General features: G+C 37.5%; 1 protein-coding gene across 4 annotated transcripts in view; it reads right to left on the bottom strand.

The window, feature by feature from the left end:
* FSHR (follicle stimulating hormone receptor) overlaps positions 1 to 20,392 on the bottom strand; it is a 136,809-nt gene that overhangs the window by 25,139 nt on the left and 91,278 nt on the right. For 2 of the 4 annotated variants that reach the window (XM_075863187.1, XM_075863188.1), the window contains 4 exons: positions 7,853 to 7,924; positions 5,625 to 5,702; positions 4,268 to 4,336; positions 2,268 to 2,342 (listed from right to left, as the gene is read on the bottom strand). In XM_075863187.1, coding sequence (XP_075719302.1) covers positions 2,268 to 2,342; positions 4,268 to 4,336; positions 5,625 to 5,702; positions 7,853 to 7,924 — 294 coding nt within the window. Of the gene's footprint in view, positions 1 to 2,267; positions 2,343 to 4,267; positions 4,337 to 5,624; positions 5,703 to 7,852; positions 7,925 to 18,911; positions 18,987 to 20,392 lie in introns of all 4 variants that reach the window. The other 2 variants (XM_075863185.1, XM_075863186.1) reach the window with 2 other exon arrangements.

Below are 20,392 nucleotides of genomic sequence, written 5' to 3'. Positions count from 1 at the left end.
GTAATGCAGTATTGTTATAGTAATGTAGTATTATTATAGTAATGCAGTATTGTTATAGTAATGTAGTATTATACTAACATAGTAGTTTTATAGTAATGTAGCATTATTATAGTAATATAATATTGTTATAGTAATGTAGTATTGTTATAGTAATGTAGTAGTGTTATAGTAATGTAGTGTTATTATAGTAATGTATGATTGTTATAGTAATGTAGTATTGTTATAGTAATGTAGTAGTGTTATAGTAATGTAGTATCGTTATAGTAATGTTGTAGTATTATAGTAAAGTATTATTAATATAATAATGTAGTATTATTACAGTAATGCAGTATTGTTATAGTAGTATAGTAGTGTTATAGTAATGTAGTATTATTATAGTAATGTAGTACTGTTATAGTAATGTAGTATTGTTTTAGTAATGTAGTATTATTAAAGTAATGTAGTATAGTTATAGTAATGTAGTATTATTATAGTAATTTTGTATTGTTATAGTAATGTAGTAGCGTTATAGTAATGTAGTATTATTATAGTAATGTAGTAGTGTTATAGTAATGTAGTATTATTATAGTAATTTTGTATTGTTATAGTAATGTAGTATTGTTATAGTAATGTAGTATTATAGTAATATAGTATTGTTATAGTAATGTAGTATTATTATAGTAATGTAGTATTGTTATAGTAATATAGTATTGTTATAGTAATGTAGTATTATTCTAGTAAGGTAGTATTGTTATAGTAATATAGTATTGTTATAGTAATGTAGTATTATAGTAATGTAGCAGTTTTATAGTAATGTAGCATTATTATAGTAATATAGTATTGTTATAGTAATGTAGTATTATTATAGTAATGTAGTATTGTTATAGTAATGTAGTATTGTTATTATAGTAATGTATGATTGTTATAGTAATGTAGTATTGTTATAGTAATGTAGTATTATAGTAATGTAGTATTGTTATAGTAATGTAGTATTATAGTAATGTAGCAGTTTTATAGTAATGTAGCATTATTATAGTAATATAGTATTGTTATAGTAATGTAGTATTATTATAGTAATGTAGTATTGTTATAGTAATGTAGTATTGTTATTATAGTAATGTATGATTGTTATAGTAATGTAGTATTGTTATAGTAATGTAGTATTATAGTAATGTAGTATTGTTATAGTAATGTAGTATTATTATAGTAATGTAGTATTGTTATAGTAATGTAGTATTGTTATAGTAATGTAGTATTATTATAGTACTGTATTATTATAGTAGTGTAGTATTGTTATAGTAATGTAGCATTATTATAGTAAAATAGTATTATAGTAATGTAGTATTATTATAGTAATGTGGTATTGTTATTGTAATGTAGTATTGTTATAGTAATGTAGTATTGTTATAGTAATGTAGCATTGTTGTAGTAATATAGTATTGTTATAGTAATGTAGTATTATAGTAATGTAGCAGTTTTATAGTAATGTAGCATTATTATAGTAATATAGTATTGTTATAGTAATGTAGTATTATTATAGTAATGTAGTATTGTTATAGTAATGTAGTATTGTTATTATAGTAATGTATGATTATTATAGTAATGTAGTATTGTTATAGTAATGTAGTATTATTATAGTAATGTAGTATTGTTATAGTAATGTAGTATTGTTATAGTAATGTAGTATTGTTATAGTAATGTAGTGTTGTTATAGTAATGTAGTATTGTTATAGTAATGTAGTATTATTATAGTAATGTAGTATTGTTATAGTAATGTAGTATTATTATAGTAATGTAGTGTTGTTATAGTAATGTAGTATTGTTATAGTAATGTAGTATTATTATAGTAATGTAGTATTGTTATAGTAATGTAGTATTGTTATAGTAGTGTAGTATTGCTATAGCAGTTCAAATAACTAATTAATTTATAAAAATTTGTATTGTATCAAATTTGAAAGTAATGCAGCCCATTAACTTCAATATTTTTTCTATGTTCGGCCCATTTATCTGGCCGGGTTTGAGACCCCTGCTCTATATCAACCAACTTAAAATACCTATGGGAGACCGCTAATATCTCTCATTTATATTTGCAAATATCATAATGGAGTGTATTAGTCTTATGCTGTGATGTGAGGAGTTTTGTGTTAGTATATGCACAACTCAGAATTACAAACTAAACTTCTACAGCTCAAGTATTGATTTGTTCTTTCTCATAGATCTGAGCTGTAGACAAAACGTAAGATTTCAGAAATTTAATTTAAACCTCATCAAAGAGAGATCTAACTTACAATACTTCAGGTCCAGTGGCTCCATGGAAAACAAGATCTGGTAATGTAGTTAGTCTTTGATTGCCGCTCAGGTCTCTAATAGGAAAAAATAAAGAAATTAATAACAGTATAAGAGGAAAACAAGCCGAAGGCGAATTTAAGGTAAAGGGGGCAATGTGGGCCGATAAACATCCCCGCTCCCACTCATACTACACTGATGATTGTGTGGTGTCGCTCAGACCTAAAGAATACCCAGGAGTGAGGAGCGGTAAGTAAATAGACGGGTCTGGTCTGTTTTTGAATACATTAGTCTTTGTTTGCTCTGGATTAGGGTCTGGATTTTGGAGTCTAGCGTCTACATTCTGCGGTCCGGTCAGGAGTATGAATTCATTTTGAGGTTTGGTCTCGGGATTAATGTTGGGGTCTGGTTTGAGGTATGACCTTATTTTGTGATCTGGTGTCTAAATTAATTTTGGGTCTGGTCTGAGGTCTAAATATTTTTAGGGGGCTGGTCTGATGTCTGGATTAATTTGAGAGTCTGGTCTTTAGGTATCAATTTATTTAAGGGTCTAGTCTGGGTTGTGAATACATTTTGGGGTCTGGTCTGGGTCTGGGGTTTACTGCCTCCTATGCTCCCCCTGCATATTCTACTTATATGGCCAATAGTGTGTGATACCATTGTTTGTGAAACTATAACTCCCAGGATGCTCTAATTATTCATCAGGTCATGCTGGGTGTTGTAGTTTCACAAGAATTGTTATACCTGTTTTGCGAAACTACAACTCTAAGGGCTCATTCAGTGAAGCATAATACTCTTCCATGTGCTGTCCGTTGAAGTAACGGACAGCACACAGACCCATTTATTTCAAAGCTTCTATTCAGACATGCGTGAGTTTTCACACAGCGAGTGTCCGTTGCATGAAACTCACTGCATGTCCTATATTGGTGCATTTTTGCGCACCTAGTCACCCATTGAAGTCTATGGTGAAAACCATGGACAGCATACAGACAACATCCGTGTGCTGTCCGTGTTGCATGCATCAGTTGGTAAGGAAATGCAGAGAATTAAAAAATATATAAAGAAGTGCTTGCATGGATGTGAAAAATACATGTCACACAAAAAGCACATTGATGCCATACGCAACGCACACTGATGACACACGGACTTGAAATGTACGAAATATGCTGTTTTTTTACGCACATAAATCGGACACGCTCGTGTAAATGTAGCCTAATTGTAGTAAGATAATAATCAATTATCAGGTCATGTTAGGTTTTGCACATTTACAGAAGTTGTGTTTTTTGTTTTCTGGCCGGGAAGAGTTCTCTCATCCTAACTATCACAGGCTTGTAAATGGTCTGGAGGAAGCGGGTGCATTCAAAAGTTTGCTATGGGACCCAGGGAATATTATATTAGCAGTGTGGTGTTTGGGACCTCAGGCACTATTATTTTGGCAGTATAGTATTTGGGGGCATTGAGTAGCAATGTAAGTAAACCGCAGGCACAGTATTGGTGGTAACAGCGGGATGGGGAGTTTTTGTTGTTAGAGAGGATGGGAATGGTCAGCAAAAGGAAGGAGCCAAAAAATGTATGGGAAGCAAACTCTGCAGTCATCAGAAGTTGTCATGGCGGTCTGTGCCAGATGGAGAAGAAAAGGAAAGTGAATGAAAGAAGACGTCTCATGTGAGTCACTGGATCCAAATGCTATGTATTCTGCCTTTGACGGCTTTAGATCAGTGCTGTATTCTCTTTTACCATCTGCATCGAGATAATACTCTGCAGACCGCCTAAACTGGTATCTGACAACTATATGGTCATTGTATGGCAGTATTATTAGTTATATTGGCCTTTGTATAGTAGTGGTAGAGTAAACTTGTGCATGACTGAAAGAATAAGTGTACATCTGTCCCTGACTGTGTAAATGTTTTTTTTTTTTGTGTGTTGTGCTAACACAAGCGTGTCCCCCTAGATTTCTGTCCTAGATCCGCACCTGGAACAAGCAATTTTTTAATAAACTCACAGTTCATGTAAATTTGTGCTGTTGAAAGCATAGTTTTCTATCTCTTCTATATCGTTCTGTACAAGCCACCTGAAAAGAAAATAAGAATAAAATATGTTTGTGTTTATTCAACTCTAAAAGTTATCTAAAACTATCACAAATGCAATGAATAGCTTTTTATTTATTTAATTAATTTATGTAGCACCAACATATTCCGCAGCGCTGTACAGAGATTGTCATCACTCACATCGGTCCCTGTGCCCATTGGGGCTCACAATCTACATTCCAAATTAACCTATCAGTTTGTTTTTTGGAGTGTGGGAGGAAACTGGTGGAAATCCATGCAAACTTGGGGAGAACATACAAACTCCATGCAGATGTTGTCCTCTGTTCTAACCACTGAGTCTGTATGCTGCTAGATAGCATTTATTTCTGAAATTATGGATTTAACCAATAATATATGTTCTGTTACATAACCTGGCCCTAGTGTATAGTATATGCTTTGCTAGGCTCCTGGCTGACATGGCAACGTATCAGCTCGGATCGCATCAAGGAGGCACCGATGGAGTAATAGGAAGTCTTCTTCCTCTGTCAAGCAATTTAGGTGTTGCAGTCGCTATTGACTTCAGCATCTAAGAGATCAAATGGCCAGTATCAGAGCTATCTCTGATCCTGACCATTACACCGCTAAGATGGCTTTTAGTCACTTACTATAACATGGTGGGCGGGAGGGGTTAAAAGCATAGTATCATCTGGACAATCCCCACTACAGCAAGGAGCTTCTAAAAAAAGTGGATCCCGCTCTGGCAAACTAAACATGATGAGATAACGCTGGTCCCGGCTGTTTAACAACTTAGATGCCGTGGTCAATAGCGACCATGATATCTAAGTACTTAGAGAGAGGGGGGCACTCTGTCACCCAAATGACCCTCCGCCCTAGGTGATCGCTGCAGTGGCCTAATTTTGTAAAAATAGAAAAAAAACATTACAAAAAATATATAAATATATAAATTTGTTATCGCCGTAATCGTACTGACCCACAGACTAAAGTTCACATGTCATGTTTACCGTGCGGGTAACACTATAAAATCAAAGCTTATAAAACAATAGATGAATTGCTGCATTTTTCTTTCCATTCAACCCCACAATTTCATTTTCTAAAAGTTTCTCAGTACATTACAAGGTGCCGTTAAAAAATACAACTTGTCCCGCAAACAACAAGCTCATAAACACCTATGTCGTCGGAAAAATAAGAAACTAATGGCTCTTGGAATGCAGGGAGGAAAAAAACAAAACTGAAAAAAAATGAAAATTGTCTGCCTCCTTTAAGGGGTTAAAGTTATATCATGTCTTGGTTCTGACATATAGACATACTTACAACCTGATGCTTTCCTGGCTGAGTCCAGCAAATGTATTTTTTTCTATTTTCTTTATATTAATATTGTCTTGTATATCTCTGCAAGGAAAATGTTACAGTTCAGGTATAATAATAAAGTGCATAAACATTGCACCAAATATACAGTGAGCTCCATTATTACAATGAACTGCTATCAATATCTCTAAACATGTAATCCATTGCTAGAGGCAAATCCAAAGATGATATCAGTAAGGTAAGTCTATGAGCTCGGACCTCAACTAATCACTAAAATAAATGAGCCCCCCATCAACAGAGCATGGAGACTTAGGGCATGCCCACACGTGGCGGAATTCTTCCGCAACTGTCCGCATCAATGCCGCACAGAATCTGCGTTGCAGATTCTATTGTGGATCTGCCCAAAATGGGCATTAAATTGATGCGGACTAGCCGCTGCGTATTGCGGTGAAAGTACTTCCCTTCTCTCTATCAGTGCAGGATAGAGAGAAGGGACAGCACTTTCCCTAGTGAAAGTAAAAGAATTTCATACTTACCGGCCGTTGCCTTGGTGACGCGTCCCTCTTTCGGCATCCAGCCCGACCTCCCTGGATGACGCGGCAGTCCATGTGACCGCTACAGCCTGTAATTGGCTGCATCCGTCACTTAGACTGAAGCGTCATCCTGGGAAGCCAGACTGGAGGAAGAAGCAGGGAGTTCTCGGTAAGTATGAACTTCTATTTTTTTTGCAGGTTGATGTATATTGTGATCGGTAGTCACTGTCCAGGGTGCAGAAACAGTGACTGCCGATCGCTTAACTCTTTCAGCACCCTGGACAGTGACTATTTACTGACGTCGCCTAGAACCGCTCCCGTAATTACGGGTGCACACACGTAGTCACCCGTAATTATGGGTGCACACACATAGTCACCCGTAATTATGGGTGCACACACGTAGTCACCCGTAATTACGGGAGCCCCATTGACTTCCTCAGTCTGGCTGTAGACCTAGAAATACACATAGGTCCAGCCAGAATGAAGAAATGTCATGTTAAAAAACCAATACGCTCCGCAGCACACATAACATCTACATTACATCTGCGGACTTCATTGCGGAATTTTGAATCTCCATTGAAGTCAATGGAGAATTTCCGCAATGAGTCCGCAACCAGTCCGCCACATGTCCGCAACAACCATTGTATGCTGCGGACACCAAATTCCGCACCGCAGCCTATGCTCCACAGCGGAATTGTCCGCAACGTGCAAACGAACCCTACTAAAAAGCTGTGGAAGGCAATGGAGAAACGGGTCCGCTGCGGATTTCCGCTGCGGAGTGTCCGCAGCGGAATTCTAGAGCAATTCCGCCACGTCTGGCCATGCCCTTAAGAACTCTAGATAAAAAACAAAAGCGCATTTCCCTTACAGGAGCTCTGGGGGGACCTGTATTCTAATAATCGGTAGAGTTCCCAATTTATGGACCGCACTGATACATTATTCAACATCTTTTGAACATTTGAAAAATGCTATTTAAAAGTGGAATATCTATCTATCTATCTATCTATCTATCTATCTATCTATCTATCTATCTATCTATCTATCTATCTATCTATCTATCTATCTATCTATCTATCTATCTATCTATCTATCTATCTATCTATCTATCTATCTATCTATCTATCATCTATCATCTGTCTATCTATCATCTATATTCTGCTATTTTTTCTGTTTAATCCCAATAATCAATTCTTGCTGGATTATATAATGGATTATATAAATAACTCCAATAATAAAAAATAAATCTATCATTAGGGATTGTATGTATAACCTTCCTATAGGTTCACTGCTAGTCATTTTTACACATAGCCAAACAACGAAAAATGTTTTTCTCATTCTGGATGCAGAATGCTGGTTAATAGCACAGATACAGCTTTATAATTATAAAACGATTCATTCCACTTTACATACGCACGTTTCTGGTTTATTAGCTTTCATCAGGGCAAGATATGGAAACCATGGATTTAAGGTGGTCTTGCTGTGTTCCATATTTCTTGACTAACCTTGTTACTTTTTATTCACAATTCTTTTCATAAAGTCCCACTCTCTTCATCCATGAATCTATCTGTTATTACTTGATGTAAATTCTAAATATCATCTGTTTTGTTTTTTTGTTAGGCAACACGCCTCATTAAGATAGTGCCATGCAACACTCGGATTTCCAAAGTTATAAAATATTTATTTAAGGTGCTAAAAACTTACAGAAATACTATTTCGAGGGACTGTATCCTGGAAACAGCCGGAATTGAATGAATCCCAGTGTTGTATATCAACCTAAAGCAAGGGATACAATTGAAAATTACGTTTCAAATGATTAGTCGCAACCCTTAGCTTAATAAGTAAGAATTCAACCTGGAATATATTACGTTATATATTACAATGATTAAGAATTATAGGGTAACTGGACATACTTCATTATAGGAGATACATGCAGAAAAGCTGTTAATGAAATGCCCTATATTCTCTTCCATAATAAGAGAATTAAAATTTGGATTCTGAAATACCCCAGGTGTTATAATTACAGTATCCGTAGGACGGCTGTTAAATTCACAATGCTATCCACTAAATAATTCCCCGCATGACAGCATTATGAGAATATATACTTTGTACTTTGTATTTCCAACATGATAATATGTTTGCATTAGTTTTAGAAATGTGCGCTCTGTGTGAATTATTTAAGGACTAAAAAGCAGAGACTGCTTGTGGCTTGTGTTTTTTTTACATTGCTTCTTAAGAAACAATTAAGCCTTCTGCAGTCAGCGTGTAGTTTAAATTCTGGCGGCACAGAACTATTAAACGTAAAACACTAGAATTTATCCATTATAAAAATGCGGCTTTTATAAAATACAGGCAAAGGGTATCTGTCAGTAGCTTAATAGTCGGAATAAATGTCTGTGTTTTTTTTTTATTGGTTTGAACGTCTGACATTTCAACAGCTCCAGTGTCTGTCAGGGAAAGGTATTGGTGTTCATAGAGATGCAGCCATTTTTCATGCCAGTTGAGAATGAAATTGAAGCATGAATAGTATTGTCATCATAGTACCCAAATAATAGTGCCCTACAATACCACCGTACAGTGTAGAATAAAAGTATAATAGTGTCCATATAATGTCAACATAATAGTGCAATACAGTAAAAACATAAAGTGCCCAAATAATACCACAGCCAACACTTTGAAGTAAAGGAGACCAACCAGGATTGAAGTTTAAAACAGATCGAGGTGGGGATGTGGTGGTGGGGTACACAAAATAATGGAGGCTCCAGGAAAATGTATATTTCTTGTGCTCATGGGAACTAAAAATGAGTGTTGTAGTTTGATTAAAGAAAAACTCAGGTCATTTTTATAATTGTTTATTGATACAATAGAACACTAATGATGATTGGGTTTAAAGGGGTTTTACAGGAAATTGACAATGATGACCTATCCTTAGTATAGGTAATCAATATCAGATTAGTAGTGGCACTCCCCACTGATCAGCTGATTGAAGAGGCCTCACGTCTAGAGTGAATGCTGTGGTCCCTTCATTGCTTACCAGGCACAGCACTACACATTTGGCAGTGGCTGTGCATGGTACTGCAGCTCAGTCCCAATCACTTGAATGAAACTGATGTGCAAAGCGCTGCAGAACCAGGAACGGATATAATATATATTTTCGAAGCTATGTCTGGTAAGCAATGAAGAGGCCGCGGCGCTCACCAGTGTGCCGCTGCGCTATAATCAGATGATCAATGGGGATGCTGGGAGTTGGACTCCTACTGATCTGATATTGATGACCTATCTTATCTTAAAGGGGTTTTCCACGTTCCACCGGATAGGTCATCAGTATATGATTGGTGCGAGTCCGACATCCGAACTCTGCACCGATCAGCTGATCCGGAACGGACATTTTGAACGGTATGCAGTAGTTGGAGCCGGAAGCAGATGGCTCTGACCACTGCATAGTAGTCGTTTGGTAGAACTGCAGCTCCGCTCCTATTCACTTGAATAGGAGCAGAGCTGGAGTACTGCAGTTTGGCCGCTATTCTTTGACCGGAGTTCGACAATATCGTCCGATGCCTGAAGGCAAGTTGCAGCAGCTGATCGGTGTGGGGTCCAGGTGTCGGACCCGCACCAATCATATACTGATGACCTATAAGGTGGATAGGTCATCAGTTGTCGGAATATGCAAAACTCCTTTACGCATAACACTACATATTTTATTATATATAGTAAAACAACTTTTATTTGTCAGTAACAGATCTAATAGCTGCTGAATTACCACATTTTCTGGAATATTGGATGATCATAGAAATATATTTAAAAAGTACTTGTAAGGATAGAAACCTCTCAAGGAAGACATCCCAAAATAAAATTCTATTACAAAATATGTCCCACTGACTTTGTAAAAAAAAAACAGTTCAAGTATTCACATGAAATATTGACTAAAAATCTGGTCTTTACATGTGAATAGGGTTGTTTTTGCAGCATGTGCATGGAATGCACCCCGACGTGAAATCCTCTAGTGGCACTTAAAAAATACTAAAAAAACATTTAATAAAGCTTCTAAAAAAAATATTTCAAAACCCAAAAAGATTTTTCCATTAAAAAAAAGCTACACCACATACAGTGAAGGAAATAAGTATTTGATCCCTTGCTGATTTTGTAAGTCTGCCCACTGTCAAAGACATGAACAGTCTAGAATTTTTAGGCTAAGTTAATTTTACCAGTGAGAGATAGATTATATAAAAAAAAAAAAAGAAAATCACATAGTCAAAATTATATATATTTATTTGCATTGTGCACAGAGAAATAAGTATTTGATCCCCTACCAACCATTAAGAGTTCAGCCTCCTCCAGACCAGTTACACGCTCCAAATCAACTTGGTGCCTGCATTAAAGACAGCTGTCTTACATGGTCACCTGTATAAAAGACTCCTGTCCACAGACTCAATTAATCAGTCTGACTCTAACCTCTACAACATGGGCAAGACCAAAGAGCTTTCTAAGGATGTCAGGGACAAGATCATAGACCTGCACAAGGCTGGAATGGGCTACAAAACCATAAGTAAGACGCTGGATGAGAAGGAGACAACTGTTGGTGCAATAGTAAGAAAATGGAAGACATACAAAATGACTGTGAATCGACATCGATCTGGGGCTCCATGCAAAATCTCACCTCGTGGGGTATACTTGATCCTGAGGAAGGTGAGAGCTCAGCCGAAAACTACACGGGGGGAACTTGTTAATGATCTCAAGGCAGCTGGGACCACAGTCACCAAGAAAACCATTGGTAACACATTACGCCGTAATGGATTAAAATCCTGCAGTGCCCGCAAGGTCCCCCTGCTCAAGAAAGCACATGTACAGGCCCATCTGAAGTTTGCAAATGAACATCTGGATGATTCTGAGAGTGATTGGGAGAAGGTGCTGTGGTCAGATGAGACTAAAATTGAGCTCTTTGGCATCAACTCAACTCGCCGTGTTTGGAGGAAGAGAAATGCTGCCTATGACCCAAAGAACACCGTCCCCACTGTGAAGCATGGAGGTGGAAACATTATGTTTTGGGGGTGTTTCTCTGCTAAGGGCACAGGACTACTTCACTGCATCAATGGGAGAATGGATGGAGCCATGTACCGTCAAATCCTGAGTGACAACCTCCTTCCCTCCACCAGGACATTAAAAATGGCTCGTGGCTGGGTCTTCCAGCATGACAATGACCCGAAACATACAGCCAAGGCAACAAAGGAGTGGCTCAAAAAGAAGCACATTAAGGTCATGGAGTGGCCTAGCCAGTCTCCAGACCTTAATCCCATCGAAAACTTATGGAGGGAGCTGAAGATCCGAGTTGCCAAGCGACAGCCCTGAAATCTTAATGATTTACAGATGATCTGCAAAGAGGAGTGGGCCAAAATTCCATCTAACATGTGTGCAAACCTCATCATCAACTACAAAAAATGTCTGACTGCTGTGCTTGCCAACAAGGGTTTTGCCACCAAGTATTAAGTCTTGTTTGCCAAAGGGATCAAATACTTATTTCGCTGTGCATAATGCAAATAAATATATATAATTTTGACAATGTGATTTTCTGTTTTTTTTTAAAATATAATCTATCTCTCACTGGTAAAATTAACCTAGCCTAAAAATTCTAGACTGTTCATGTCTTTGACAGTGGGCACACTTACAAAATCAGCAAGGGATCAAATACTTATTTCCTTCACTGTACATGTTATTGCCACAATAATAACAACGTATATAATACAGTTAACACATTATATAACCGCTAAACGACCCATGACAGATATATCCATCACGAGCGGGTGCTAGTTCCTACTCTTGGAGGGATATATCCATTATTGGGATCTCTTGGAATCTCACTGTACGAATGAGATCAGCGGCAGGAGCACAACTGTTATAGGCAGCTGGGCTCCTGCCGCAACTGCCAGGATCGAATATAACTCTGATCCTGGCAGTTTAATCCCTTAGATTCTACTGTCAATACAGATTGCGGCAACTAAGGTTTGACAGAGGGGAATGGGTTGCCATAGCAGCTGGGGGCCTATGTACTGTAGTGCCCGATATTCATGAGCTACGGCTCAGTTTCAGTGTGCAATCTAATGCACGGTCATCGGTGCTAAACTAGCTATTATTTAAAAAACTGCTAACCTTGTGGGGTTTTCTCATGCCATAGTGTCAGGATTATACAAAGAATGGTGTTATCGAGAAAAAACATCCAGCAAAGGGTGATCATGTGGACCTTAACAACTTGTCGACGAACAGCAGACAACCAGTTCCGGTGTCATTGTTGTCTAAGGGAAATAGAAAGGCAAAACTCCAGTGGACAAAAAAGTGCAAAAATTGGATCACTGACCAGTGGAAAAACATTGCCTGGTCAGATTTCTGTTGCACCATGCTGATGGGAGTGTCAAAATTTGGTGCAAGCAGCATGAATCTATGAACCCTTCCTGTCAGTTGTCAACAGTTCAGGCTGGTGGAGGTGGAGTAATGGTGTGGGGAATGTTTTTTTGGCACACCCTGGGTCCTCTGATACCTGTGGATGGACATATAAACAGTTGGGCTTACCTAAGCAATGTGGCTGACCAAGTTCATCCCTTCATGGCATCTCTTTTCCCTATGGCAGAAGGACACTTTAGCAATAACTGGGAAAATCTATTCTGTCCGCATGTGCCAATATTCCTGCAGTACGATTTCAACGCCTAGTGGAAACATTGCCAGGAAGAATTGCTGCGGTTCTTAACGCCAAATGAGGGCAAACAAGCTACTAGACAGGTCTCTCTATAAAGTGACCATTCAGTGTATGGCTCATGCATGGAGCTGTAATATGGTAATGTGCATGAGCCATAACTCTGGGAACCAACGCAGGTAGGTAGTGGGCAAGAGATTGATATTGACTAAAAATGTTGATTCTGCAGCAGATCCATATAGCTAATCTACCATTTATTCTTTCTCTATATTATATACATGTATCTAAGTAGGTGGTAGCTCACAGACCATATCTACTGACAATGCACTTTGCTAATATTTCTGCTCATCCTTAAATGTCTTCTGTTATTAACAAGAAATGCAAAGTGGTTTAAATTCCTAGCACTGTCACGTTGAAAACCAAGAACATTAATCTGATTTAATAATTACTTGTTACCCTTGAGCCAAGTTGGCTCGGTTTGTCTACTATTTTTGGAAAGTACTTGCAGCTTATACTGGGAAGAATCTGCTTCCCTGTGTACAGTAACGGCCTGTGGATTGTGTGCCTTGAATTTTATGTTTTTTATTATTAATATTTTTCATCCTGAGACCTCTGGCACAGAATTTACTACTGAAATTATTGGGAGCAAGTATTCTGTTATGAGCAAACAATAACAATGATTAAAATGCAATAATGATAGTATCCAGTATACCATACTTCGTGCAATGCTGCCTGCTCCTCTTCTGCGTTGCCTTAGATAGGTAACTGCCTCATCTTTACAGAAACTGTAGTCATTTATTAAAAGGAAAAGCTTGATTGTAAAATATTACAGAAAGACCTAGATAAGCTGGCAGCATGGGCAAAAACATGGCAGGGGATTTTTAATGTTTATAGATTTAAAGTAATGCACTGAAGGACGCAGTAATAGTATTATGTGTCGCTAGAATTTTTTTTTTTGTTAAAACAGTTAGTATATACATGATTACACATTGTTCTAATTTTTTTAATTTTTTCACACGTCAGGAAATATTATAAATTAGATTCTAATTTATAACATTTCCATGTGCTGGTCACTAGAGGGAGCATTTCCCAAAATTGCAGCATTGGCATGTGATAAAGCAACCTCATTGCTTTATGCTGCAAAATTGGAGAAGACACACTCGCTCTAGTGTGCTCAATTAATCCCCCTCCTTTATCCTGGCTAGTGCCAGGAGAAAGGAGGGGGTTGAATGTTCAAACCTTCTACACTGTGTGTCGCCGTTTTTTGAGCGAATGCACAGTGTAGTAGGCTTGCATACATTGGTAATCACACAGTAAAACACGAATATACACAAACATAACTTACCTGCTCCTGCCGCCGCTGCTGCCGCCGCTCCCTCTGCTCCTAGTCCTTGCTTCTGAACATATGTCCGGAAGCCGCGACCGGAAGTAGTCATCTTACTGTCCGGCCACGGCTTCCGGTCCACATGAAAATGGCGCCGGATGTCGCTCGGTCGAAGACCTTCCTTTTGGACTGTGTGGGAGAGGTGCATGCGCCGTTCCTACACAGACGGCGTACACCATAGTGAATGGAACGGCTCCTGTTCGCATTCTCTATGGGGATGTATGTGCCGTATTCCATCTCTGTATGTGTCGTTAATCGACACATACAGAGATGGAAAAAAAAATGGCAGCCCCCATAGGGAAGTAAAAGTAAGAAAAAAGAAAAAAGTAAAACACAAAAACACAAATAAATAAAATTTATTTTAATAACACACTAAAAGCAAATTTATATAAAATTTATTTTTTTCGTGGCACCTGTCCTTTAAATCCCTTGTAAGGCCACATCTTGAATATGGGATTCAGTTTTAGGCTCCACATTGTAAAAAAAATAGATATAGTAGAGTTTCAGAGGGTTCAAAGGCAGGTGACTAAATTATTCAATGGGATAGGAGGTCTCTCAATAAAAGGCAAGAAAAATTATGCTTGTTCAGCTTTGAAAAAAAGATGCCTTAGAGGTGATCTTATTAACATGTGTTAGTATATGTGTGGTCAGTACAAAGAACTAGCACATATTTTATTTATTTAAGGACTTTACAAAGGACCAGGGGGCATTCATTGCGTGTGGAGGAAAGACGTTTCAAACATCAATATAGGAAAGGGTTCTTTACATTTAGAGTGGTCAAGCTATGGAATACCCGACCCCAGGAGGTAGTAATGGCAGATACTATGTCAGCATTTATAAAAGGCTAGATGATTATTTACTGACAAATGGCATTGAGGTTTATAATTAATCAAGCAATGAATAACTTGTGATTGATTGAGAAAGGTTGAACTTTATGGCGCACCACATATTTGTGCACTAATTAGTGACCATTTGCAATTTTACGCTTTTCTCGCCCTTTCAAAAGTAGCCAAATAAAGTGGGCAGGGTTTAGTGGAACTGGCATGGCTTCCTGCAGACCGACATATTTACTATATTTTACACCAGAAATTGGTGTAAATTATAGCCCAAATCTACATCTTCTCACAGCAGGCATAGATTTGATTTTCTGCTGCGCGGACAGGCAAAGATGCGTACATTTTATTCATGGCTTCTAAAAATTCTTTACGGATTTCATGCCAACGCAGTTCAGCTCAGTTTAAAACTGGCGTTTGAAAAGCCAGTCTTAATAACTTCTTCCTATAGTATTTTGTTTTATAGAGTATTGATCTTTAAACTTCTTAAATGGAACTCGGAATAGGTGATGATCATACAGCGTTAACTAGACTTTGGTATCTATAGAGAATGGCGTAGCTAAATCTAATGGCAAAGGTGTCCATTGGTTAACACACAAGAGCTATTTTAAATACATTGGGGCAGATTTACTAATGCTATCAAAGATTTAGACAATGTAAACTTAGACCAGGCAGTCAGAAGACTACGTAAGAAAAGGTATGCACACCCACAATGGGTCAAAATGCAGAAAAAATGAACACCTTATTATAGTACACAAATAATGATACATACACCCACAAACAGTAAGTATTACAACACAAATAAAAAAGAGGGGAAAATTACTCATATGAGGGTCATAGGAAATAATGTGACCCTCTTGTGGTGGTGGCCCAAAATATTGGATAAGACAAGACAAAAGGTAGAAATAACCAATACCCTCTACAATAAATAAAGGTGTAGAGCAACAATATGTAACATGAAATGTTCCCTATGTACAATCTAAAGTGCTAAGTGCTCACATGAAAGTATATCACAAAGTGCATAAATACATATCACAAAGTATATGTAAAAATCACATCATATAAAATGAGCAATACAAAAAAGACAATAAGTCTACCCCAACAGAGTGGGAACGTATATATCAGAATAGATCTAGAGCAACACCAAAAATAATCAATACATAAAGGAGAGTGAATAATGAATAATGTCTGGTCACAGCACCTCCACAACTAAAACCCCACGCGTATCTCTGATACAAAAGTCAGCTTCCTCAGGGGTGACGCTGATGCTAGTTTTGCACCCCAACATTTATGCTTTAGGAGTGGTGCTCGCCAATTCTGTATGGTTCTCCAGACAGTCAGAAGATGCGCCAAACACGGTGGTTCAAACTTACGTTCCAGCGACACATGGCAGTAATACTAACCACTGAGCCACCGGGCCCTCCTTTATCTCTCCTGAGGCCTCTCTTGGGAATACAACTATGTTTATTGGGTGCTGCTTACATTTTAAGATCCTCACTTGTGGCAATATTTTATTTTTCAAATATTCTACAATAAAGTCTGTTGACACCGCTCCAAGAAATGAGTATATGTTTTAGCTTGTGCCCAGATTAAACTTGGCTAGAGGCAATGTTGGGCTACATCTGTACCTCAAGAAAATATTTATTATAGACACTGACAGAGTCCACAAGGAAATGTGTGCATGATACAGCAGATGCCAAGAGATATCTTTCTAATTGCAGTATGCCAGGGATGTAAAACGTGTTGCTATTTTTGCTGATGTATACAATGAATAAGCCAATGTTGTATGACAATATTTGTCTGTATATGGGATGCTGCTGTCTGCAAACATTCCGACAAGACATCTTCATTTATACCTGCCTGCCAGTAAGCTTTATTAGCATATGATTTACCGGCAAATATGTTACGAATGCAGAATGAGACAGCAGTGAATTTCCTTTAGTCTGTGACTCACTGACAATGGGAGCTCTCTATGATTTTGACAGTACAGTTGTATGTAAAACAGGATCTAAAAGCCCAAATATGTAACATATCATATGCAAAATATGAATACTAAAGCATTTTTTTGCTGTTAACCTCATATTCGATTGCAGTTAATGGAGACGCTCACTGATATTTCAGAGTCTGAAGATTTGAGATGCAATATGAGTCAGGCTCATAGCTTTATTTGCTCTCTTTTCCCATATATGACATAAATGAGTACATGAATATTGTTATATTAACCCCTTAACGACGAGCATATCCGTCACAAGCGGGTGCTAGTTCCCGCATCGTGACGAATATATTCATCACTCATATCTCATGGGTACTGCCAATGTACCCACGAGATCAGCAGCAGGAGCACGGCTGTTAAGCACAGCCAGGCTCCGGCCGCAACTGCAAGAATTGGAGAGAACTCTGATACCGGCAGTTTAAACCCTTAAATGCCACGGTCAATATGCTCCCTCTTTCACCCCATTGGCACACCCACGTCGCAATTTTGGGGAACCAATGGGTTTCCATGGCAGCCGGGAGTCTAATAAAGGCCCCCAGGTCTGCAATCAGTAACAGTTTATTAAACCTCTTTTACACTGACAGGCAAAAATGCTTTGGTATACTAAATGTACCAAAGCATTATATCTGCGATCAGAAGATCACATTGTGATGTCCCCTAGTGGGATTAAAAAAAATAATTCAAAAATGAAATATAATAGTAAAAATAAAATAAAAGTGGGACTAAAAAAAATAATTCAAAAATGAAATATAACAGTAAAAATAAAATAAAAGCCTTTTTTTTCATAAAAGTGATTTTATTTAGTAAAAGAGGAAAAAATATACACATATATGGTATTGCTGCATAACGACTCGAAAAATTATGTTAACACATTATGTTAATTATGTTAACATAATTATGTTAACACATTATGTTAACACAACTGCAGGTTGATCGGTGTACAAAAAAAAAAACGACAGCTAAATTCCTTTTCCATTCCCTCTCAAAAAATATCAAATAAAAGTTAATCAATAAGTCCCATGTACCCGAAAATAGTACTAATGAAAACTACACCTTGTCCCACAAAAAACAAGCCACATTTCAAGAGGCATAAAAAAGTTACGACTCTTGAAATGCAGCCATGCAAAAACGTAATATAAGTTATGATTCTTAGAAATGTGGCCGTGAATAAAACGAAAAATAGCTTAGATATTAAAGGAGTTAATCTGAATTATTAAAAAAAACAAAGCACGGTCTAGTTTGAATACAGAATTCAGTAGGACCGCCCACTGGACTCTTAATCAAAGAGTTAGCAGGGATTTAAATAAATAAATAAATAATTGGTTATCCTATTTCTTTTCCAGCTGCCCATGGATCAGACTGCATGTCTGACGGGACAGGTTCCCTTTAATAGCACAGGACAATAATAATAGAATATTTACCAAGACTGAAAAAAGTTTTTAATTTTCCTTATACACTGCGTTTAATATCATTCAAAACATTCAGAAGAAAGACAGAGCAGGTCAAAGGGTCTATAAGCCAATACTCAGAACTGACTCGAGAGCAGAGGGTCCATAGAGAATAAGGTCAATAAGCATGGTGAAAGCATCAATGTAATTATAATGATTTAACATGGGGAGATAAAGAAGTGAGAAGCCATGTTGAGATGAGGATGGGATTACATTCATTTAAATTCATTCCAAATGCCATGGCCATTATCTGTAATGTCCCCAGTGTTTGAACTTTCAATACTGTTATTATAAGAAAGGATTTTCTTTCATTTGTCCTCAGTTTCTTTGCAGCTATTAATCATTTGTTATCGTTGCAAATATTTAATTTGTGTCTGTTATAAGTTAATAAGAATTAGTAGATCACACATAAAGTTCTCTTACAGATACTTGAGCATTGGGAGATTCCAGAAAGCATCTCGGTCAATATATTCAAGACTGTTTGCTTTTTCAATTCTTCTAAAAAGAAAAGAAGAGACATTGAGATGTAACTTAGCTCTATCCCATCTTCAAATGTGTCAATAATTCAAGCAGTTAGATTAGATTAAAGGTTTTTCTAGGAATACACATTTATGACCTACACTTAGGATATCCGGGATATATGGACCTTAGGAGCCCTCACTAACAACTGCAGCTCAGCCCCATACAATGCAGATCTGCATGTATGGACGGACCGCTGTACCTGGAAAGACTTTGAAGGGATCAGACCTTTGGATAGGCAGATCGGGGTCAGACCCCATAAATCACACTTTGATTGCCTATCCTACAGATAGGCAATCAATTTGCTTTCTCAAAAAAAACCTTCAAATATAGACAGCAAGTTTCACTTCTAAATGCCTACTATGTAATTTCCTATTTCAGCCTTAGAAGGGGTTTTGTGAGGGGTTTTATTTTTACTTTTTAAGATACAGCTGCTTTGTTTCCTATATACAGAGCAGCTGTATCGTACGCTAAGACCTGAATCCCTTAAGTCCACAGGACTGACGGGTCCAGTGTCAGCAGGTCCTGCATGTCTCTAACATGAAGGATCCACCTGTAATCGATCACATCTAAGTTATGAACTTAGATGTGATCGGTAATAGCTCAGTCCTACTTGTCTGACCCGCTGACACTAAACCCGTCAGTTCTGCTGACCTGACGAATATAGATTTCAGCACTAGATACAGCTGCTCTGTATACAGGATACAAAGCAGCTGTATCTTCAAAAGTAAAAATATTTTTTAATAAAAAGTATTGAAAGTGGCACCAATCCCACTAATAGACATTTTTATTAAAAAAAAAATAATAATATTTCGAAGGTGTACATAGCCTTTAACACACAAAAACCTATATACATGTGAATTATTTATAATAATAAAAAAAAACCATTTTTTTTAATGTAATAAACTTACCGTCCTGCATTCCAGCAGTGGTCTTTAGCCCCAGGATGCAGTGAGCCAGGAAGAGAGGCAATGCATGCACAATGTGCTCAGCATATCCAGTTGATCAAAAAACACCAAACCATATACAAATCTGCGGCTGGCTCTTCTAGGGAGCTAGTGCTAAAGGGTGTTGTTATGCCGAAACCTTGACCCCGTTAAGTATTGATCATTTCACCAAAACCCCTTAATTTGTTAGTGGCCTCTCTTCTACATAGGGATTTGGTAAAAAATTTTTTACCTCCTCTGTAGTTGACCACCTGATTAACGGCTAATTCTGTATCGTGTTAGTCTTCTGTTGCCAACCTGTGCATGTCCCTGACCATCTTGCTGTCTGCCTCGACTGAATGCCTTCTGTTGTACCAGCTGCCAATCCTAACTGTATGCTATGATGTCTTGTTTTATGGACATGTATTTGTTCCCATGCATTTTTACATCTCTCTGGTA

The sequence above is a fragment of the Rhinoderma darwinii genome, chromosome 4 (genome assembly GCF_050947455.1).
Source record: "Rhinoderma darwinii isolate aRhiDar2 chromosome 4, aRhiDar2.hap1, whole genome shotgun sequence".
Classification (NCBI taxonomy): Eukaryota; Metazoa; Chordata; class Amphibia; order Anura; family Rhinodermatidae; genus Rhinoderma; species Rhinoderma darwinii.
The sequence above is the reverse complement of the archived record's forward strand: the minus strand, read 5'-3'. Positions and strand labels throughout refer to the sequence as shown.